The following is a 24,331-nucleotide window of genomic DNA, read 5'->3' as shown; positions in this document are numbered from 1 at the left end:
ACTGTGAGAATGTGGCAAAATTGTACTGCAAAGGGATTAAGACTGTGAATGCCAGGATATAGGGAATCAGAGTCCTTCAAGAGGAGGCCTTTATTAAAGAAAAAAGTTGCAAAGAGGCTTCCACCCAGCTTGAGTTTGAGTTTTGTTTCCCTTGTTTACCAGAGCCCACACCCTATATGGAACTTTGTACTTCAGATGGAGACAGCTAGTGACCAAATGATATACTGCAAGTACATGTCTCATTATGGACAGAAAACAGTAAATGGGGCATGGGAAGTTAAAGGCTAATTTGCCCACCCATAATGCTGTGAACTTCTTATTTTGTACATTTTGAGTTGATTACAGTTGCCACCTTTGAGATGCAGAATAACCAGCCACTGGCCACCTGCAGTCCTCATCCTACTTCTTACCCTCTCCTTGCTGGCAAGCCTCGGGTCTGTCCTGTTTCCCAGTCCCCAGTGCAGACAGGAGTCACCCTAGTTTTGGTAGGTGGAGGACCTGGCCCGCAGAGCGGGACCTGGATGGCGGCCACATTTCCAGCCAGGTGACCTGCACAGTAGTTACAAGGTCACTGTGCAGCTCTGCATGCACACAGCTTACAGTGAACATTGGTACCACACGACAAAACCGAGCAGCACAAAAACTGGTCGGGGCTGTTAACAACCAGGCAGGGGGCACCTAAATGGCAATGACAGTGAAAAGGATGGGGAAAACTTCAAAGCTGGGTACAGGACAGGGTGTGCCGTCAAACCAGTAATCCAGAGGCCTGGCGTTCCACGGATCAGAAAGTACCTTCTCTTCTCACTTTTGCTGAGACACAACCACGTGCCTGAAGGATTTCCTTTTTCTCACTCCTCCCCCCCACTTTTTTTTTTTTTTTAAATTAAGTGAACATACATGGAATGATGGAAGCTCCATGCCTGTCTTTTTTTCAGGGCCACACATAAAGGCACTTCCATTCTCACACATCTTGAAAAAGATGAAAGGTATAATTTATGCACTCTAAATGACTGGATGGGCTACGCTATATGTTCATTCTGAATTCACAATAGAAAAGGCGATGGTCTATGGTTCATTTAACTACAAAGGCAAACAGCTCATAGTTAACTAAAATACTGTTACGTTATTGTACAAAAGTGTGCAGAAATTGTAAATGGTTAAATTTTTTCAGCACATGTATTTAATATAGTTAATGCCAGGCTGCAATACCAATATGGGGTACTTTGATAACAGAACATGATTTATTTGAAGACTGAACTGCAGAAGTTCTTGTCAGTCAAAAAGAATATATGGTTTTTACTTTAGCTGGGAATTTGATTCAGAAACATTTTATTGCATTCTTGAAAGTGACATTAAACAGAACTCCATACAAAGATAAGGAACAATATATGCTCGTTTGAAGTGAATAAAGGTATTTTCAGTCCTGACCCTACCTATTTTACCAATAATATCCTGCAAATAGCTTGAGGCTCGCCAGCAGAGAGGGGTAAGGGGGGTCAGTGATAGTGAATGGAAATACAGGAGACAACTGTCAATGTTGCTCATCAGCTGGGAAAGTGCCCTCCTTAGGGAGTTGTAATGGCTCCTAGCTACATCACTCTGCTGGTCCCTGGTTCAAGTCTATTCTCTGGGGGCAGCTTGTTTGTTTAGAGAGAAGGGAGATATAATTGGCTAGTTTTGGATATCTACACTTAGTCACCAAGTGCCACTATATAGGTCTCCCTCATGTATGTGAGAGACCTGTATAGTCCCTGTTACAGTCACTCCCTGTGTCTTGAATACCATTAGCTGGTGGATCTTGAACATTCCAGTTATTATGCTGACTTATCTGGGGGGACCATAAGAGGGATAAGAATGATATTGCATCTGTTTGGCCATGGTGCCCTTATTACTACTGCCAGACTCTCCTGGTGTCTCATGTGGCTGCCTGCACTCAGTACCCACCCATCCTTTTCACTCCACGGTCCCGTGAGCACACAGGAACTGGGTGTGGAGCTGCCAGAGACATCCTAAGTCTCAGGTGTGCTTTTGATATGCAACTTAGCTCAGTGGTTTGTGCATTGGCCTACTCAAACCCAGGGTTGTGAGTTCAATCCTTTAGGGGGCCATTTAGGGATCTGGGGTAAAAATCTGTCAGGGGGTTGGATTAAATGACTGCCTGAGGTCTCTTCCAACCCTGTTAATCTATGATTCTAACTTCACTGGAGCAGGGAAAGGGACACCACATGGCACAGGCTCTTTCAGCATGGCCATGTTTCTTTTTGAAAGACTACTTTTTCCTCTTCTGGTAGTGCTTGCTTCACATATACATTACTAATACTCTCAAAGAAAGCCCAGCAGCACGAGTTTTTATGCACACAGTGCTATTCTTCATTGGGAGAAGGACAATTTGCATAGTCTTCCTTAAACACACAACATACACCAAACAGGATGATAGGGCCCAAGATGTACTATATAGCTATAATCCATAGTCCAGGTTGTTTTCATCTAAGTCCTGATGAGTCACAGATGTCACTAAACTTGTCACTGTTATATATAATTGCTGCAAAGGGCTTGCCCTGAGGAACAGACTTCGATGATCAGAGATTTTCTTCTTTGACAGGGTAACGGGTTTGATGGATGCGGGAATGTGCTAGACAGAATATATTTGGACTTTAGCAAAGCTTTTGACACAGTCCCCCATGAGAGTCTGATAAGTAAGCTGGAGAAATATGGATTCTTCTTCGAGTGCTTGCTCATATCCATTCCAGTAGGTGTACGCGCCGCGCGTGCACGTTCGTCGGAAACTTTTACCCTCGGCGTGGCCGTCGTTACGGTAACTGTTTACCTAGCTGACACTCAATGCGGCCGGCAGGTCGCCCTAGGAGTGGCACCGCTAGGGCGGTGATTATTACTGCGGCCTGCCGCGCCTGCAGTCTTCTTACCGGCATGCTCGGTCGTTGGAGAATGTGGAGCGTTGGCATAGTCTTGACCTCCTCGATTCTCTACTTCTCTTTGTTCAATTGTTCCTGTTCTGTTATTAGTCATAGTTACTTAGCGACGTAGTTGTAGTCATTAGACCTAGAGTTATAGTTGTATATATATATTAGAACTTAGACTCGGTAGGCTCATGGCCCTTTCCCGCGCCTGGCGCCGTCGATGCTGGTGGCGGGGTCAAGGCGGCTGACATTGTAAGAAGCGATGCTCCACCAGTGACCCCACGACGCTCTGCCTGAAGTGCATGGGGGAAGATCAACACATTTAATAAGTGCCTGATGTGTAAGTCTTCGTCCCGAACAAAAAGGATGAGACAAGGCTCAGGACGCTCTTATTGGAGCGGGCACTTCACCGGCCTCCGCACCGAGCGTGTGCCGCACTGGGATCCCTCAGCACGCGAAGACGCACCGCCACGGAGACATCCCGGCACCGCTCCGCGAAGAGGCCTCTATCGGTCCTCACCCTGGAAGCGCCGGATGAGGAGCACCACTGCCGGCGCCGGCCTGTAGCTGGCGGTGAAGGGTTTCGTGGCTACCGGGCCTGGGTGCTAGAGTCACGATTCTCCAGCTCGCGAAGAGCGGTAGAGCGATAACATGTCAGCCGGAGACTGCTCGGGCACGGGACCTATGATGCTCTGACGGAGCCTGGGTGCCAACCGGCGCCGCGGTGCGGGGTTGTGCTGTTCTAGGGAAGCAACCCTATGAAGGCACGCCCTGATTCTCCGAAAAACCGGCGCTGCTCAAGATCAGGACCGGTCGCGATCCAGCAGCCGATGACAGGGAGGTCCCCTCGTGCCGACGCCGCCGCATCCCGGCAACCGTCCTAGGCGCGGACACGGTCGTACCGCGGCACCGTCATACAGCTGGATCCAGAATACTTCGGCACCGCGGGTCAGCCGCGCTACCGCAGGCAATCCAGTGAGCCGCTACAGCACCTAAGGTCTCGTCCGGTCGACTCCGACAGTAGCGCGTCCGGTGCAGGTCCCGGCCCGGCCACGGACCGAGTACAAAACTCACGGCAACCGATCTACTCGCACTGCGTAAGGTGTGGCATCGGAGGCGGGCGCTGGAATAGCTCGTGTTTTCTATTATCCTTCGCTCGCACATGGCCTGCCCGGAGCAAGGTCTGTATTCCCCCGCCGACAGAATCATCTGGATTCTGATAAGCCTGCTACATCTCCAGAAGGTCACCATTAGCAGGGCACAGCATAACCATCCAAGCCCAGGGTGCTCGCTCGTTCCCGCAAGACGGCACCTACACCTGAAACGGAGGGTCCAGAGGCTGTAGCGTCACGAGCCCCACCAGGTACCCCTGAGGAAGGCATCCGTCCATTCGTGCGTGCGGAAATGCCTCAGGAGCTGAGCGGTATCGCCAGTTACGAGCTCCCAGACCCACTCTGCAGTACTCTTCATCTTCCTCCTCCTGAGATAGCATACCGGAAGACCCATGGTCCCCCCCCTAGAACTTGAGGATACCCTAAGAATCTCCTCAGGCGAGTGGCGCGACATGAACATTCAGTGCGAAGAAGGTCATATGAGATTGAGGACCGTGTAGAAACTCAAATTGACGCGTCCATACATCGTGTTGCGCTGCCCTTTATTAAAACAATACAGAGCAGCCAACACCTCTGGCAGTACGGGCCGACGTGCCGCCACTGCCCGTAAGGTAGAACGCAATTAATGGTCCACTAAAGATAGACACTATAACCGCACTACCGCAGGGCTCCTTAGCTTGCGTCGGGTTCGAATGGTAAACGAGGAGAGGAAAGCATGGGCGAGAGAAGCGCACCCCAATCAAGGGACGCAAGAAGGATGAAGGCTAAGGCACAAGGTCTTAGTCTGCCGTGAGATTGTCAGGTCGCGAGTAGTCTTCTATACAACAACAAAGCTAGCTGCAGGGAAAAAAGGAGAGCTAGGGAATGGAGGAAAGTAGCCCATTTGCGTCCCATTCAACACCGTACGGCTGAGAAAGGGGAAAAGGACCGCGAGTCGAGACAGCGGTTAGAGGGTTAACTATATAAGTCCGCAACGCGCCATGCGGGCACAGGAGTTCGGCACCGAGGGCTGTGCTGAGGACACGGAAGTAGACAGGTTGCGCGAACTGGCAACTGCCTTGGCATGAGGCAATGGGTTACAAGCGGCCTTGCTGACAACGAGCCGCGGCTGCAGACCTCTGGCTCCGTCTCACGAGTGACGAAGCTGATAGCCTGGCTGCAGGTATGCTTCTCCGGAACGCAGCACAGCCATCGCAGGACTTCCGTGAGGCCAGGGCCTGGTTTTGGATAAGACCGAGGACCGCGATGCAAAGCTAAAGGATAACAGGGTCAAGTTGCGGGTTGTGGAATGCTATGCGCGTCGACACAGGCGAGACCCTCCGCCAACAAACACAGGTAGCCGCCGCCAAGACAGAGCAAGATTATCTTTCAGCGCTGCAATAAGAGATGGCAGGTCGCAGACACTCTGGTAAATTCAAGGGGGTCAGGCAAGGACACAAGCGTTCGGCTCGAAGTCTCCATTTTTGAAAATATGCTCGAGGGCGAGGGACCAGTTTCTCATGAAGCCCTCTCCATCCTTCCGACCGGTCCTCCACTCCTCCCGTGCGTGGCGCGGGCTCACTTCAGACCGTTGGTTCCGCACGCTGGCGGTTTGGATACCACTGCTATTTGCCTCGTACCGCTTCGCTCCCTCCTCCTTCTGTCATGGACCCCTCTCAAAGAGCAGATCTCCTCCGGGAGGTGGAAGCGATCCTATGAGCAAAGGTTGCATTCCAGGAGGTTCCGCAAAATGAGAAGGGCCAGAGGGGTCTAACTCCCGGCTACTTTTTGATTCCCAAGGCAAGGGTAGGTCTCGACCGCATCCTCGACACTGCGACGACTTCAAAAAATATTAACTGAAGTTGAAATCCGCATGTTTCTTGGGGACATCATTCCATCCTAGATCCTGGAGATGGGTTAGCCCCCTCACATGCAGACGCCTATTTTCATACGCATTTATCCGCAAATCGAGGTTCTTGCGCTTCTCAATGGGCAGCCATCATTATCAGTCAGCAGGCCTTGTTCGGCTCATCGGGGCCCGAGAGTGTTCAGAAGTGGCATGGAGTAGGTCGCGCCTTCCTTGTCGAACGGTGATATATTCCACCTCGACGACTGCTCATCGAGACGTCAGCAGGCCAGGTGGCTCACGGTCGCATGAATCAGCCGCCTTTTTGCAAACTAGGTGAACTGGAATGAGAGAAGTCCATATCTGTCAGCCCATGAGGAAGAATTTTACGGCGCCGTCGAGAAGACTCGCATGGCCGACGGCCATCTCGTGTCGATCCAAGCTTTGTCGGACACATCCGGAGGTGCAAGGCCAGCACCTCTAACTCTACTGCAAACTGCCGCACATTGGGCCACATGGCGGCCTGCACTTTCGTGACGGCAGGCACGTCAGGGGCTGGCTGCAGAATCTCATTGTGGCCATCCTCAGCTGCCAAGCAGTCGGTCAGTGGGATAAAGTGTCAGTCCAGACATACTCTGCTCTCCAATGGTGGCTGGAGGATCGCGTCTGCGGCGGCGCACAGTCATCCCTCAAGCCCGAGTCCTCAATACGGACGCATCGGACTTGGGAGGAGCCCAAGAGGGGCGTTGAGGACGCAGGTCGCTGGTGATCCTCCATTTGTTCTCCATATAAGTCCGGAATGAGAGCGGGTCCCGCTTGCTGTCAAGCTGTACAATCGGCAGATCAAAGGTCGTGTGTAATAGTTCATAGACTATAACAGCGGTATATACTATGTACAAGCAAGGGCTGGACGAGATCGCCTCTTCGCTGTCGGATAGCATATTTGTGGGAATTTTGCATAGCGCCACTCGTCGTACCTAATAGCTTCCTCTCCCGGGCGGCAACACACCCTGCAGACCACTCAGCGGCGTTCAAGCCACGAATGGTCCGTCGCAGACGTAGCCTTACGCTTTGCCGCCAGTGGGGCATCCACACTGGATCTTTGCATCTCGCAAACGAAACAGAAGTGTCCGCTGTTCTGCTCAATTCCCAAGGCGGAGGGGACTCGTAGCGGAGGCCTCCTGTCTGGGGGAACGCACCTTTTTTAGCCTTCCTCGTCCCGATTAATCCCAATGTCTGCTGAAGGAGCCTATTGCAGGGAACAGGCCCGCTTGAATTCCTCACGCTTACCGGCCTAAGGCCACGTCAGCATTGGTATTCTGCTCCTGCCTGCGTAGTGAACCCGGTCCCGCTGCTCTTACTGGACTCGATACGCGGACCGACGGCGGCTTTGTCAACCGGACTTCAGTCTTCACTCTGGCGTGGCTCCTGCGGGCTAAACTGGGTCTATTGCACTGTGGCGCTTCCCCAGTGAGGCAAGTACTTTGGAGCGAAAAGCACCTCCAGAGGACGGTTCGTAGCAAGGGAAGCGTTTGTACGTGCTGGGTGTGCGGAAAAGCCTTCCACCTGCAATGTTTACCATCCGATGTCTGGAACCTTGGCGTCAACACAAGGCTGCTATAGTTCGCGCCGAGTTCATTGGCGCATCCATTCCACGACGGGCGATGGCCATTCCGCTTTTCGTTCACCCACGGCACTAGATCCTCAAGGGTTGTAGCTTTACTCTCAAGTCCGTCATCGCAGCCTCCTCCGGGATCTTAAGCGTGTTTCTGTCCATTTCCTCACGTGATACTGCGTGGCTACTCTCCCTCCTCCATTTGGGTCTGCGGAAGAACGGCGTTCTGAGCCATCAAATCGCTATGCCGCTATTCAGAGCTGCGCGCACCGTGTGGAGCTCCATAGCAGGTCTTCATCGAGACAAGCGGCATCTTGAGGCCGCGAACCCGGCATTCTTCCCAAAAATTGTCTCAATCCTCACGTACAGGACAATATTTCTCCTGTCTTGATTTCTAAAACCTCATTCTGCTGTGTAGAGAAAAAGTGTTACATTGCCTAGACGTGCGCAGGCGTCTCGGTTTTATTATAGATGAATAAGCGTCCCAAGTATCCAGCGTTTGTCGCAATAGTTGAAGCGGCTTCAAGGGGCTGCCAGTGTCCTCACAGAGGATCTCCTCGTGGTAACGCTGCATAAGAACAGTTGACGACTTCGACGCATTCCTTCTGGGGCGTATAACGGCAACACCTACGAGAGCCAGCACGTCGGAAGGGTCCTCGAAGAGTTCACATCCAGGAAAATTTGCAGAGCGGCGACTGGTATCGTGCAAACACGGTTGACTAGCTCATTAGGCCCTGGTCAGCAGTCCAGGGAATGAGATGCGGCCTCCGTTCTGTTTGCGCACTGTGACTCCTACTCCGAACCAACCGCTCTAGGTAAGGCTGGAAGCATAGGAGAGTGATATCGAGCAAGCACTCGAAGAAGAAGAACAGTTACTTACCTTGTTAATCCTTGTTCTTCGAGATGTGTTGCTCTAGCATTCACACGCCCTTCCCACTGTCGAGTAACCGGCAAAGAAGGAAACTGAGGGCGGGCGGGCATGCAGGGGTAAACACCGAAAGCGGCGCCACAGGGCGACCTGCCGCCCGCTTGATTTGCTGGTATAGTTCCCTGAGAACGCAGCGCGGCCGTAACTACTGGAATGGATATGACAAATGTCGAGAAGACCAAGATTTACAAAGGTAGAATACATAATTAGTTAAACCACCACAAGCAAAGAGTAGCTATTAACGGAATGATGTTAGATTGGAAGGAGGTCTCAGTTGGGGGTTCCATAGTGATCTGTTCTGGGTCTGCTATTATTTAACATCTTTATTAATGACTGGATGTAGGAATAGAGAGCATACTGATGAAATCTGCAGATGACATAAAGTTACGGGTGGGGTTGCAAACACTTTGGAGGATGGGATCTTGCTAAATTGGAGAACTGGACAATAGACAACACAAGGAAATTCAACAAAGACAAATGCTACATATATCTAAGAAAAACCAAATGCACAAATACAGAATGGGGGATAACTGGCTTGGCAACAGCACTGCTGAGAAGGAGCTGGGCGTTGTGGTGGATCACACTCTCAACATGTGATGCTACTGCAAAAAAAAGCAAATGCAATTTTAGGTTGCATTAACAGAGGCATAGCATGCAATTCACAGGCACTGATAGTATCGCTCTACTTAGTGCTGGTTAGGCCTCAGCTGTGTCCAGTTCTGGTCACCAATGTATAGAAAGGATGCAGCAAAACTGGAAAGGATCCACAGGCGAGTGACAAAGTTTGAATGGATGGACTGCAAGCCATAAGAGCAAAGGTTGAAGGAACTGGGTATGTTTAGTTTGGAAAAGAGGAGATTAAGGGGGAACATGATAGCTGTCTTCAGATACTTGAAAGGCTGCTATAAAAAGGATGGAGAAAAGTTGTTCTCTCTTGCCAGAAAGGGCAGGCCAAGAGGTAGTGGGTTCAAACTACAGCACAGCAGATTTAGATTAAATATCAGGAAAAACTTCACTGTAAGAACAGGAGGCCAATGGAGCAGATGCCTAAGAAGGTTGTGGAAGCTCCTTCACTGGAGGTTTACAAAAGGAGGCTGGATAGCCATCTGGTTTGGCTGGTTTAGACCCAAAAAAGCCTTCATCTTGGCAGGGGGTAGGACGAGATGACCCTTGTGGTCCCTTCTAACCCTATGGTTCTATGATTGCCAGGAAGATGTTGATTTATCCAGTACTCAGGAAAGCAGTTTTGGTCACAAAATTGCCAGAATGCACATGTACCTTTTAAAAGGGCAGCACGACTTCACCAATCTGAGCAAGAATATCTACCATCTGCCACGATAGCTGCTAAAGCAGTTCAAAGGCTTTGCAAAAGCAGAAGATGCAGGAGGCAATATTCCATAAGGGCAAACCAGTAGAGGAAAAGTATTTACTTTATTTGGAGAAAAATTAGCTAGATATGTAACAAGCCATGGTAAAGTTTTCAAAAGCACCTAAGTCACTCAGGGGCCTATGTCCCAGTTTCCCAGTTGCCTAAATGCCATTGAACAAATCAATGGGAATTAGGCCCCTGGTGGGGGCCAGATCTTTAAATATATCTAGGTGTCAATTGGCATTTTCAAAAGTACCTCACAGGGCCTCTCTCTCACTGATATCAATGGGACGTAGGTATCTAGTGCGATTTTCAAAAGTGCTGCGGCATCTATCTGCATCTCTAGGTGCTTAAATGCCTTCAGAAATCTAACCCTAAGTGGTGCATCTACTGTTGAAAATCTTATCTAAGCACCATAAATTACATGTACTGGCAAAATAAATCTTAAAACATTTGTATTTATTTCTATTCGTTAGGAACTATTGGTATTAGGAGGCAATATGCTGCCTTTAAACACCATCTCAACATCGTCCGTCTTCATACCTTTATTTTACATTCAGGCTTATCCAGCTTCTATAGCACCTCAGTGTAATGAAGAAAAACAGTAAAACTCTATAGAAAGGGGTCTTAGAGAGAGGGTAGTGAGATTTATATATGAAGCACAGGAGTAAGAGCTGAGCGGATTAGCCAGTAAAAGTGATGAGCAGAAATCTTTGCTGATTTTATTTAAAAAGTAAGTGATCTGGTTTGCACAGGTTCTGGGAGCAAAGGGTTACCTGGGAGAATCTCTGGCCATAGAAATGCATGATTTTCCTTGCTGTTAGTACATCTGATTGTGCATGTTTGAGATGCATAGCTGCAACAAGAATGCTCTTTTTTGGGGACAGCACAGTAACGTACTATGACAGATATGGCCATATGCTGCAATGTCCTGGACAAACCTTATTGAATTACAATAAACCTTACTGAATTGAGTTACCTTACTGAATTAAATTTAAGTATCTTAGGAGTTCATTGTATTAAAAATGTAAATGTTTATGTATCACTGTTGGATTGTATGCAAAATGTCTCTAGGTGGGGGTGACATGACTAATGTAAACCCCGGGAGTGCGATGAGCTTCAAAAGAACCATTTGAAACAATGTATCAGACAAGAATTAACTTTAAAGTTCAGTAGGTTTCCCAGGAAATCTCTAAGGGGAAGTAAATGCAAATATACTTCTCCGGTTATGCAAGAACTCAGCTTTTTGAAGATTTGTCCTGAGGAGGGGAACTGTGTCTGCTGATCACCTGTTATGCAAGGACAAGATCAGAGGCCCAAACTAAAAGAGTGAGTTATAGCTTCAGGGTGTTCTTGTTCTGGGAAAAAGGTGTGATGAACTTGTAACCACAGAAAACCCCCGTGGTGCAATTAGGACTAACTCCTATAAAAGCCCCTACTGGATCTGGGGTGATCTCTGGTGAGCTTATTAGCATGTCTGTTTTAGATATGCTTTCTCTGTAATGCTTTCACCTTAACAATTAATGTACTTGCTTAGGAAAAAGCTGTATGGTAGTTTATTTATAGCCTCTGAGGGGGCTGCCTTGCCAGAGGATGTTGTGAAGGCCAACACTATAACAGGATTAAAAAAAGAACTAGATAAATTCATGGAGGATGGATCACTTGATGATTACCTCTTCTGTTCATTCCCTCTGGGGCACCTGGCTTTGGCCACTGTCGGAAGACAGGATTCTGGGCTACAGGGACCTTTGGTCTGACCTCATGTGGCCATTCTCATGTTCTTATGTTATGTTCTTATGAGAAGAAAGCAAAGCAGGCCTGATTAGGCAGCCTGACTTGCTGAGGAATTCACAGTGCAGGCAGGAAACGGTGCAGCTTGGAAAAACCCAGAAGCAGTGACAGCTGAAGAGCCAGGAGCCTAAGTGTAGGTGCCTTGCTGACCACCTGGGGGGAATACAGGTGCAGTTGCCCTGAATTGTGACATACACAATACTTATAACTATTGTGTCCAGATCCAAAGCACTTGCTTACAATTGTTTGACAATTTCATCTAAAAGATTGTGCAATTTGTTCCTTGAACCAGCTTCCAGGAGTGGCCACAATTTTGGATGCTGGTGCAGAAGATAAATACAATGTTTCTCTATCCTATTTTGCACACATTGGTTCATCTGCATTGCCATTCTTTAATGAAACAGGCATGTTAAGTGACAGACAGCTCTGTCACACGTTTCCTTCTTAAAGGACTGAATTAGTGAATCACTGAAAAACGGTTCAGTATGCACTCATAGGAAACAGGACGGTTGGCATGTTAGCATTAATTTGGTGCTAAAAGTAGGTGGGGGGAAGAGGACTGTTTCACGATGAGAGTGTGAATAATAATAATGATAGATTACATTTACTAAGTGCCTGACAGCTTGAACAATCCAATTTCACTTCACAAACTATCCTGCAAACACTCCCTATCAAGCATACTGCTTACTATTACAAGTAGTCGTGATGACTCATGGTATTTCTCATAGAAGTAAGCAAAATGCTTGGTAGTAAGAATTTGCAGGATTGGGTTCCATATGCATACCCGACTGGGCAAAGAATGCTACCTCTGTTGTGCAGGGCAGCAGCTAAGCATGGAGTTTATGCACAGGACTCTTCATGACAGCTAGCACTAAGGAAACGTTAGCCCAAAACACCAGTGCCAATCCCTAGTTATAGGGAAAGTGCAATGGAAAGTGCAGCTGTAAAAATAACTGGTTTGACTGTTTGCTAACAGTTCTGAAAAACTGAAAAAGAAAATTAATTTCAAATAGACTTGACATGAACAAACAAAAAAATTAAATTTTCAATGAACTGAGAAGTCGGGGAAAATATTTTGGGTTGAATGAAATGTTTCATTTTGATTTTTTTTATTTTGTTTTTTTAAATAATTGAAGGAAATTTCAAAATGAAAAGTTGTTTCAAATAGAAGAAGTGAAACATTATTTTGAACATGTCAGAATGAAAGGTTTTGATTTTTTTCAGATTTTTTAGGGTATTTTTTTTTCCAATCAAAACAATTTGGTGAACTCAGCATGAATTTACAAAATGTGCAACTCAACTCGAATCGGCAATTTTCACTGAAAAACATTTTGGTCAAAATATTTTGCCTAGTTCCAATATTTAATGCCTTGTGCCTTGTGACCTATTGGAAAAGGAACTGAATTGGTGACCACAATCAGCGGAGTTTTTTAAGGTTTCAAAGACTACTATATTGCTATATTTTTCACCATTATTTAAAATTCTTCCCCTGAACAGTCTCTTCTTGCATCATGCATAGGGGAACAGGCCACATTTCTATTAATTAGGAACTAGTGATATTAAAAGTCACTTGTAGCGACAAGGCAGTCCCTCGCTCTGCTCCCCAGTAGTAACATCCTATATGTTTGATTTTTATTATTAGCCTATCAGCAATTTGGAGGCACATAAAAGGTCAGTAGTTGATGTTATTCCTCAGTCTAACATGATGTTGGATGCTTGGCCTCTTTTTCTGCATAGCTGATGGGATGAATGTAGCCCTTTTAATGTCTTTATGAGGCAAATGAGTAGCAAATTCATAAAAAATACTCAGATAACGTTGTGAGCACTGCATTCTTGCCATTTCCTCACGTCTGCCTATTCTGTATATAAGAGAGAACCAAAGGGGTTACATTTCAAAGACAATGATTGATTTACAGGCTGGAAGTTTTGAAAACTCCAAAAATTCTATAATCATCGCTGGTTATACAGGTATACAAGTGAAGACCGTGATATGTTTTTACTGTCACAACAATGCTGTTGAATTTACCAGTTTAATTCTTTGCTTGTCTTTCCAACACTCCCATCCTGCATCAGCAGAGACTCAGCAGTACGGAGTCTCATTTTCTACTTCTGCAACCCCTTTGAAAATTCCACTGTGCTCCCTGGTACCAGGTTCAAAACTTCCTTGTCATAGTCAGACCTCCCTCCCCCTGCTGTCACAAACCATCAGCTACAGTGTATTTAAATACTGCCTCTTCCTCCCCTATCATTAAGCCCATGTTTGGTCATCTCCCACCATCACCAGCCTTCTGCTCCCTGGATTCTCTGCTAATCATCTCATTTGCACTCAGTCCAGCCAAACTGATGCTACTAAAACCATCTTTCTTTTTTGGTGCTGTCCACATCCCGTTTCTCTTTGAGAATCTCTCCATTAGATTCCCATTGTTTTTCCTGTCAGATTCACATGCTTTTTTGTAACCATCCTTGTCTTCTTTACTCAGAGTAGAATGGCGTTTCAGTGGAGGTTCCATTTGAAACAGGACACACCCAGAAATGGGGTGGAACAGGAGGATCCATTTATCTTCTACTACGGGGGTTGGCAACCTTTCAGAAGTGGTGTGCTCAGTCTTCATTTATTCACTCTGATTTAAGGTTTTGTGTGCCAGTGATAAACATTTTAACGTTTTTAGAAGGTGTTTTTCTATGTCTATAATATATAACTAAACTATTGTTGTATGTAAAGTAAATAAGGTTTTAAACATGTTTAAGAAGCTTAATTTAAAATTAAATTAAAATGCAGAGCCCCCCCAGACTGGTGGCCAGGACCCAGGCAGTGTGAGTGCCACTGAAAATCAGCTCACATGCTGCCTTTGGCAGACATGCTATAGGTTGCTTACCCCTGTTCTACTAGCTTATAAAAACCTGAGCAAACTCCTGCTACAATGCACTGAAAGCCTGATAACCTAGGAACAGGGACTTTAAAAGAATACAGCATTGCAGAGCAGATTGCATGTGAACAATGGGCAGTGGATTAGATTACCATACATTTTTTTCCCCACCTCTACCTTCCAACATCAACTATACCAAGTAAGAATAGTAGTATCCAGAATCTAGTACTATTCAACATGTCCTTTCTCCCATCAAGATACCAAGAGTGTCCCTTGTTGTTTCCTACTCTTGACTTGAAGACTGTCTCATCTGTTCCACCTTGCCATGGTTTCTTTTTCAATTAAGAGAGAATGTCAGTGAAATAGAGGGGTTCATCAAACAGTAGCCTGTTGCTGCTGAAAAAGGCATAGGCACTGGAAGCAAAGATCAGCTACCCAGCAGTCTGTTTGCCTGGCAAAAATATAGCCTAATTTTACTCTGTTTCATATTCACATACATTAGTACAGCTTTTCTCATACATTTATCCTTATGTTAGTTACATCTGTTCTTTTATTCATTCTTACTTGTTTGTTCTGCTGTCAGATTTATGAAACAGTCATTCCACTGAGCTCAGCAAACAGCAGCCATAACTTAGCTACATTGCAAAATAATGTGATGCCCTTGAGGTAAACTCAGATGTTAAGGGTTTATGAAGTGCCTTATATGTGGCAGTTCAGAGAAGTCTATTTGTCAACTTGTGTCTACTGTCCAGTTGTTCAAAAGATGTTAAAAGGACCCTATTAAATCACAAGCTGTCTGAATTCCCAGGGAACTGAAAGGAGAGGGAAAGATTTGCATTATTACATATGAAGATTAAAATGATCCGTGTTGAGCCCTGCTGCATTATTGTACCTTCCTTTTGATGTGGAAGTTACCAGTTGGTAGGTTCTAATATGTCTGTTTATCCACCTACAGGCCCCCCCCAGTTACTCTAGTATCTGGGTATCTCACAAATATGAATGAATTTCTTCTCACAAGGGAGGGAAGTATTGCTATGTCATTTACTTATTTATTTATAGTACAGCAGGGCGGAACTAAGGCACAGAGCAATTAAGTGACTTGACCAATATTGCACAGGTTAGCTTTGGCAGAGCGGGGAATTGATTATAAGACTCCTGAGTCTTGTAGCCCGTAGAGCTAGCTTTAACATTTATTTTATTTAGCAGTTATGCAAGGAACCTACAGGCCTGTCTCCTGTAAGACATTGGATTCAGCAGTTAGGATAAGGGTTGAGGCTATGAAGATTGGCCCAGATAAACGGCCCAATGGTCACCCTTAAATTTTGGGGAACTGAGAATAGAGTGTTTTGCTAAATGTGTTAATAAACTAATGTAAATATAGAAAGGTTCCTAAATTCTGAGTGTCGCAACCATGCACACTTGCGTTCCCAACTGAACAGTAATTTTGATAATACTGGGCCTGATCTTGGGAAAAGAACTTGTCAAACCTCAAAGTAATAACTGGGTATTAAGCAATCAATATAACGAATACATAAACCATATATCAGACTACAGTCCTGGCCCAGTGCCTTGAACACAAGACAAAATTTTTCTGTTGTAACCCCAAAAACCCCAGATTTGTAGGTTCTGGCAAGTTTAAGATGGGAGTTTCTTAAAACTGTAGAAAAGAGAGATGGAAGTCAAAGATATTTTATTAATGCACTTGGTCTTATATTGAAATGACTGAAAATCAATTCCTCCCTCAATTACCCAAAAGGTCCTGAGTCCACAAGTCTGTGTTTCCTTGTAATATTTAATGACATCACTAACACCTACAGCAGTGTAGGGACTGCCTCAGGTACAGTACCCTGACACAAGGCCTGGCAGGTAGATAGAAGATCATTTTTAAATATAGGCACAGACCAGACAGTGACAGTGCAAATTCTTCAACACTGCTCAGTCAATGTACTTGAATGCTGACTTGGAGAGATTACCCTGATGAGTGAGAGGAAAGGTAGGTCTCTGTGGGTTAAATGTATCTAGCAATATATGACACAGAAAGTCTTCACTGCATGGAGGGTGAACAGCAGCATAATAGGGATGCAGGAGAACTCTATACCTTCTACACATGGTGGAACTAGGGTCTATGTCAGCCCCACATGGGAACATGGAAACTGGCCTGGGACTGGAGAGAAGCATGTCCGGTGGGTCCTTGATTACATGGATCCAGTGGCCACAACCTGCACTGGAAGGGATCTGGAGAGGTCTCAGCCTCTATTCTAGCTTGGGGGCAGGTGTGGAGACATGGAAGAGATTTTTATACCTGCCACCAGCAACATTCGCTTCCCTGCACAAATCACAGGTACTTGGCCTTTGGGTTGAGGGTGAAGGGAAGTGAATTTCAGCTCCTGTGTACCTAATTGCTTGGCCTGTCTGCTGAGAATACCAGTGTCAGTGATTAGTGAGCATTCAGTGGTCAGACACCTGTTCACCAGGAAATGGACTGAGATTGCCTCCAACTCAAACAGCTGTCAAGTAGCAATAATTTTAACAACTTGGGACGTTGGCCAAATTTTATTCAGGGACCTACAGGTGAAAGTCTCCATGTTCCATTAATAGTGAGAAAGACAGACTCTTTACATAGCCATTTGCTTTTATCAGTAAAATTACTCAGCCATTTTTGCTTTGTTTTTAATACTTTAAAACAACAATTAACCCGAATGCTAAATTCAGTCAGAACATTTAATGAAAAAAGGCCAACGCCATCAACGAACTGGATAAGAGCAGAATCCCATAAAACATCTGCCTCCACCAAAGTCTAATGTTTTTGTCACTCTTACAGTTTAAAAATGGCCAGAATAATTTGAAACTAATTTGATAAGCCCTCTCTACTATCGCAAGAAAAGAAATGTGTTCGAAGGGTCCTTGTATATCAAGTTTCAGCCTGAATGAATTTTTATGGCTGACTTAAAGTATAAAATCCTGAAAATAGCGGTTTGCAAAGGGAATTCTGACAGACCCTTTAACCATTTGGAAAATAAGCACAGCTATAATTCCATTGCTTTAGAGGAAAATTTTGAGTGTTTTGTTACAACTGCTGCTTCTATTGCATTTCAGGAAAGATGTGGACAAATTGGAGACAGTCCAGAGAAGAGCAACAAAAATGATTAAAGGTCTAGAAAACATGACCTATGAGGGAAGATTGAAGAAATTGAGTTTGTTTAGTCTGGAGAAGAGAAGATTGAGAGGGGACATGATAAAAGTTTTCAAGTACATAAAAGGTTATTCCAAAGAGGAGGGAGAAAAATTGTTCTTCTTAACCTATGAGGATAGAAGAAGAAATGGGCTTAAATTGCAACAAGGAAGGTTTAGGATGGACATTAGGAAAAACTTCCTAACTATGAGGGTGGCTAAGCACTGGAATAAATTGCCTAGGGAGGTGGTAGAATCTCCATCATTGGGGATTTTTAAGAGCAGGTTGGACAAACACCTGGCAGGGATGGTCTAGATAATACTTAGTCCGCCTTGAGTGCAGAGGACTGGACTAGATGACTTTTTGAGGTCCCTTCCAGTTCTATGATTCTATGAAAAGCCAAACTTCAGTGGTGGCAATCTGGATATCAGATTTTTTAAGAGCTTTGCATTTATAACTGATTGCACAAGCTCCACTATGGTCTCCTGCTTATTTCAGAATATGTAAATTAATTCAATGGCAATAAAGGCAACTAACTAACTTATAACTGCATAAAGCCACATACAGCTGTATGCATACAGCCACATAATCTGTCATGTGATGGCTGAGCAATTTCTAGCCCTTTGAGAAATTTGAACCTCTTCAAAAAGTCTTAGCACGTATGGATTACAAACTGTATTCTATGTACAACCTCCATCCACCAGCTCTTCATTATGTGATGTAAACCTTCTCCTCAAACTATGTATTAGGGCAGTTTAACATTCCTAACTACAGCTAGTCAAAAAGTTCCCAACAGAATGATTTTTCTGTCAGAAAATGTTGTTTCATTGAAATTGAAACTTTCCATGTGAACATGTTGATTTCAATTAAATTTGATTTAGGAAAAAAAACAAATAAAATATGTTTTAATAAAGTCAAAATAGAACATTTCAACCTTATATGAATGGAACATTTTGATTTTTTGTTTAGAAATGTATTCAATTTTCTAATAAATTATAATCTACTATAAAATACAAGTTAAAATCAGAACAAACTGTTTCAATCATATAAAAATGAAACATTTTGATTGACTGGAACAGAAGTGTTTCAAAAATTCTGTTTTGTGGGAAATTTCTAATTTTGTTTGTTTTTGTTACAATTCAGAACAAAAACAAATTTTGCAATGTTGGAATTTCCCACAGAATGGAAATTCTGAATTTTGCACAGCTCTATTCCCAACCATAGAATATGCTGTTCAGTTTTAATGGTTGAACTGGTTCATGTTAAGATTACAATACAAGGGAGAAAAATACCCTGGCCAAGATTTTCAAAAATAAATGTCTAAAGTTAGGCTACTTAAAGCATGATCCAGCACTTGTTGAAGTGTCTGGGAATCCTTCAATTAATTTCAGTGTGCATTCGATTAGGTCTTAAGTCAGTATTTAGGTGCCTAGATAAGTGGCCTGATTTTCACCAACGCTGAGAACCCAGAATCTTCTACTTAAGTCATTGTGAGCTGTGGGGTTGCTCCACACTTTTGATAATCAGTTTATTTAACCAGGTGCCCAAATACAGATTAGACTCCTTACTTTACGTGTTCATTTCTGAAAAAACCTCTCCCCTACCTTTAGTTTTTTCAGATTTCATAGTTCTAGAATACATTTATATGATGCCTCTGTATAATAGGTGGAGCAAATAGTGCTGTCTATATGTGTTTGCCCAAGACTTTTTACTATTAAGACTTTTTTTCAGTTGCTCATAACTTAGCCAAACTTTAACCATTCATGCAAATGTTTTCTATGCTGGGTGGCTGCTCTTGACTGAATTTATCTGGAAAGTTTTAGTGAAAATAATTTAGCTGTTTCCGAGAATTAGATTAGGGAAAAATATGTAGGTTTGCCCATATTAACAAAATTAATATAATTGTTTCATTGAGATGCTCTACTGCGCCCATGTTTTGGAGCAGGGACTTGAAATTTGGCAGGAGATACCCTTTGTGTCAGGGATATGCCTTTTGCCACCCTCATAAATATTTGGCTGTTATAAGCCTTTGAAAACTCTTAGTTCTCACATGCTCAGTAGAGACTTGTTAAGACTTTGGCAGCTAAATTCTCCAAAGAGCTTATCTGCACTGAGCATGTGCCATCCCCTCATAGCTTGTTGGAAATGTCATAAGCATGGGATACGTATAGTGAATGGGGTTAAACAGGCCAGGGAAAATTTATACTAAGCTTGCTGGCTATGGCCTCGTCCACGGGTGGCCAACCTGTGATTCAAGAGCCACATGTGGCTCTTCAGCAGTTTATATGCGGCTCCTTGTATAGGCACCGACTCCGGGGCTGGAATTAAGGATGTCAACTTTCTAATGTGCCGGGGGGTTCTCACTGCTCAACCCCTGACTCTGCCACAGGCCCTGCCCCCAGTCCACCCCTTCCTGCCCCCTCCCCTGATCTTGCCATGCCCTCACTGCTCCTCCTCCGAGCCTCCTGCATGCTACAAAATAGCTGATCGGGAGGTACGGAGAGGGAGGGGAAGGCGATGATCTCCGGGGCTGCTAGTGAGTGGGAGATGCAGGGCCTGGAGGGCGAGGGAAGCTCATAGGGGGCTGCTGACATATTACTATGGCTCTTTGTCAATGTACATTGGTAAATTCTGGCTCCTTCTCAGGCTCAGGTTGTCCACCCCAGGCCTAGTCTTTAACATGAGTGTTTGCCTTGCTAATATGTCCTTATGTGAACTTTGTTAATAGTGTTGTATAGGACAAAGGTGGTGTTTTGTTCACGGAATGTACTGACTTGGAGGATATTACATAGATAAGAGGAAGTTATCAGCACGATGAGCACATAAAATGTACTACCAAAAAGTTCCCACATTGCGAAAAAACAGGAGAGTCCCTACACCGAGCAAGGGGTGAAAGGCCTCGTCAGCGTGCATGATCAGTGTGTGATCAGGGATAATAAACCAATTAGAAGAGAGATATAACAACATGGAAATAGAACGGACAGCAAAAATTATGTAAACTGAAGCTTGCACTTGCATATTGTATAAAAGACATACTGCTTAATTTTGACTGGATGGTCATATAATGCAATTGTTTGCAGTTACTGCTCCTAGTTGCTACAGATCACTGAGATGGTCACACTGGGCACCAGAATCCAGAGCAGGGGGGAGACTGTTTCTCCTGTGCTCTCAGTGGTCTCTCTGGTGGCAGGCTGGCAGCATGAAAGAAGAGGAGAAAGCCAAATAATTGCACAGAGAAGAGTGGACCCATGGGGCAGGGAGGGAGTGAGGGTGGAAGGGAGAGGGGTCAGAGGGAATAGATTGGAATGAGGAGCCTGGAGGCAAGAGTGGGATGGGTGCCAATGTGTGTGATCATGTAATTAAAGACTGTGTCATAATACCAATAATAAAGTTGCCCAATCAACCTTAATTTTGTTATTTCCTACCTTTGAGTGCTTGATGTTACAAACGTAATATTTGTTTAACACAGATTTGGCGTGCTGTGTACCTAAGTCAGAACAATTCCACAGGCTTGTGGCTCAAATTGGGACTCTTTGGGAGACACTTAATTATACAAAGAGATAATCTCAAAGCACCAAATTCTGCCAGCAGATATGAGCCCACCTCTCCCACTGCTGTCCATGGAAGTTGTATCTGAGGCTTGATATTGGCCCTTTGAACTAAGGAGGAAGGGTAATTGTAAACGAGACATAAGGCGGCTGGATCTTTATGGACATTCAACTAGCGGTTTGTATTTCTTTTTAAATTTTATACCAATGTTTAGTTATTTATGAAAGGAAACATTAGTATAAGCATTACAAATATCATCTCATGGGACCTGTGGGCAGATGTGAGATAATCATAAGATATACCAATTGCAGAGCAGAGATTTTGTGAATATTATAGCATTTATTTAATCACTTCATATTGCTAATAAAATATGGCAAAAAGACATCGCTTTATTACTCTAGGTATTTTTGAAAAACATTTGAAAAACCCCAATGATCGCCTTTTGCCAACAATTCTGTACTTTGAAAAAGTCATCGTGAGCCACTGATCTGACATCTATACAATGAATTATTTCTTGTTAAAACTGCATTCAGACACAACATATTCTGGGAATTTGAACCCAGTTGACTTCAGTTGTAATAATTGATTCTGAAAGTGACTAAATCCCTCTGGCAGCATTTATTTGAACAGTTTGAAACATCTGTCATATTTGGTTTAAGTTAGAAATATTTTTGTTTGTTTAAAAATTTTGAAATTTCAAAAGCAGACTCAGATCACTGGAATATAAGGAAACAAGCAAACTGTATTTAATGGCATGGAATGATGGCTTCTGGGGGATTCTGGTGATATCACAAACTACTATAGCTCTGCTGGGTTGAGAGAGCATGGAACTCTCAATGCCCGAATTCCTCTGCATTCTTTGCACAGATGTAGAAGCATGTCAGCATTCTGAAATAACTAGAGACGTGTTCTTTTCTCAGTTACACCTGTTTAACTCTAGAGTACATGCTACATTGAGTCAATGGATTTAGGGTTAGAGTTTGCACTGATGTGACTGAGACCAGAATCTAGCTTCTCAGCTCCCTGGAACCACAAGTTCAGGTCCTGGCAGTATTCAAATTCAAGTAATCTGCCCTTCATTTTTCCAAGAGAAATGCAATTTGCTATGCAGGGTATTTAGGTGGGATCTTTAAAACTGAAGTCCCATCTGTCCGGCTGGGACACTGAAGACCCCATGACAATCTGTAACAGAGCAATGCTTTGAACCTTGAGCAAAATTTCCCCTTGCCTGTGCTGTCATCCCCTTTCTCAGAGGTGGCTGTATTTAACCAGCGCTGTATGTGTACAAACGTAAAGTGCTTTGGGGTAAAAGGCTTTGTGTCAATGTAAGATATCCTTATTTTTTCACAGGCAGGCCATTATTTATTATATAGGGTCAAATTCATCCCAGTGCTGACAGTCAGCACAAGACCCAAGGTACCATTTAACCCCTTCTTAAGTCCCTTAAGGGCGATATTGACCAAATGCAGAGGTCCCACGAAAGGCACTACACCTAAGCCTCACTTAAGCTTTTCAGTGGGGTTTAAGTGAGGTGTAAATAGCACACAGAGTCTTGTGCGTGTTCTCTGATCTGGACTGAATTTTACCTGAAATGAAAAACAGTTAAAATAATATCCTAAAAAGGGGGAGAATGAAGGTAAGTATAATAATCATCAAAATGAAGCAATTCAAACTGTTTCCACAGATGATGATCATATGAAGCCATTAACGCTGTCAAAGTCTGAACATATGAGAGTATTAAGGCAAAAACAAACACTTATTTGGGACTAACTGTCTGTGCACTAACAAGCGCCAAGACAACGGGTTGGGCTCGCAATAGCACCAACTTTCATTTTCACCATCGGAACAAATGTGCCCCAAGATGGACATTCACTCCCTGAAAAGCAGAGTATTCTGCTGCCTTCATCCGCAAGTTTTACCTTCTGAATTTTATTCCACACACGTTCTTTATCACTTCTTCCTTCAAGGGTGTCCATGGCATCTGCCATTAGCGACTGCAGCTGTGGCACCAAGATAAAAATTATCAGTGTGGAATTCACACAGAAATAACTTCCCTAAATACACAGATTAAAACCCAATTAAAAATTCATTTGTACACTGATGATTTTATTACTCATCTTTCACACAATGAGCATCACAACCTCATCGTCACTTCAGCCATTACTCTGTATTATTCTGGATATAAATTACTTAACAATGGGGAAAATTCCACTGGAAAATTTGTACTTATGCCTATAGGTTTTAATGTAGTAAATGTTTATATTTTTTAAAGCCACTTTTGGGTTGTAAAGAATAAAGGTTCCATATTTTATTATTTAATTCTCCAGGATATTCTATGTATTACAAGAATTTGTGTGTGTGTTTTCTTCCAAGGCTAATGTATCATAATTTAAGACAGCATGTAAAACCTCACTAGAGGACAATTCTAAAGCTGAGATGTTTTTACTGTATCTCAAAGCATGTATCTCATTTACCTTTTTTACTACCCTTTTCTTTGACAGAGCCTTCCCATCATTCAGCATAACAGAGCATAAAGAACAAGGCAGACTATTTCTACTGTAAACCATAAAAAATATGTATTGATAAATGCGTGATAACCAGCATTCAGTGTTAGAGCGCTAGGCCCAAAATTCACTGTGGTTATGGCATTGCCTCTTTTGGGGTCCTCCTCTCAAACATTTTCAAAAATACATTTTCAACTGCATTTAAATAACATAGGAATTGCCAGACTGGATCAGACCTATACTTCACCCAGTTCTGTTTTCTGTTTCCAGCAGTGGCCAGCACTAGATGCTTTAGAGGAAGGTGCAAGAAACCTCACATTAGCCAAGAAGGCAGCCGGCAAGCTGAAAAATTCTGTTTTGGTTCTCCAGAAACAAAAGTTCTCTGGAAATTCCTTCTCATGAAAAAATTCATAATTTTGATATTTTATCCCATTTAAAATGGACAGTTTTTCAAAAAAGCAAAGTTTTTCATGAGAATGGAGTTCCATTTTTCAGACAGCTTTGGTCTTTGACTGCTGGGAATGCAAATGTGAAACCACAAAACCTCTGGAAGGTCTTTATTAATTGTTGTTTGCATCAACAGCTCAAATGAACTGAAGTCTCCCCTTCCCCCCCAGATTTTATGAATTAACAATAATTTAAAAAATCCTGAGCTGAGGTTCTCTCTGCCATATTTTACGA

General features: G+C 43.9%; 1 protein-coding gene across 1 annotated transcript in view; it reads right to left on the bottom strand.

Moving 5' to 3' along the window:
* SPATA16 (spermatogenesis associated 16) overlaps positions 1 to 24,331 on the bottom strand; it is a 126,458-nt gene that overhangs the window by 11,185 nt on the left and 90,942 nt on the right. Inside the window, exon 9 of the mRNA XM_032783655.1 lies at positions 23,066 to 23,146. Within this exon, the coding sequence (XP_032639546.1) occupies positions 23,066 to 23,146 (81 nt within the window). The remainder of the gene's footprint in view (positions 1 to 23,065; positions 23,147 to 24,331) is intronic.

This window comes from Chelonoidis abingdonii, chromosome 8 (genome assembly GCF_003597395.2).
Source record: "Chelonoidis abingdonii isolate Lonesome George chromosome 8, CheloAbing_2.0, whole genome shotgun sequence".
Classification (NCBI taxonomy): Eukaryota; Metazoa; Chordata; order Testudines; family Testudinidae; genus Chelonoidis; species Chelonoidis abingdonii.
This window is presented reverse-complemented; position numbering and strand designations above follow the sequence as displayed.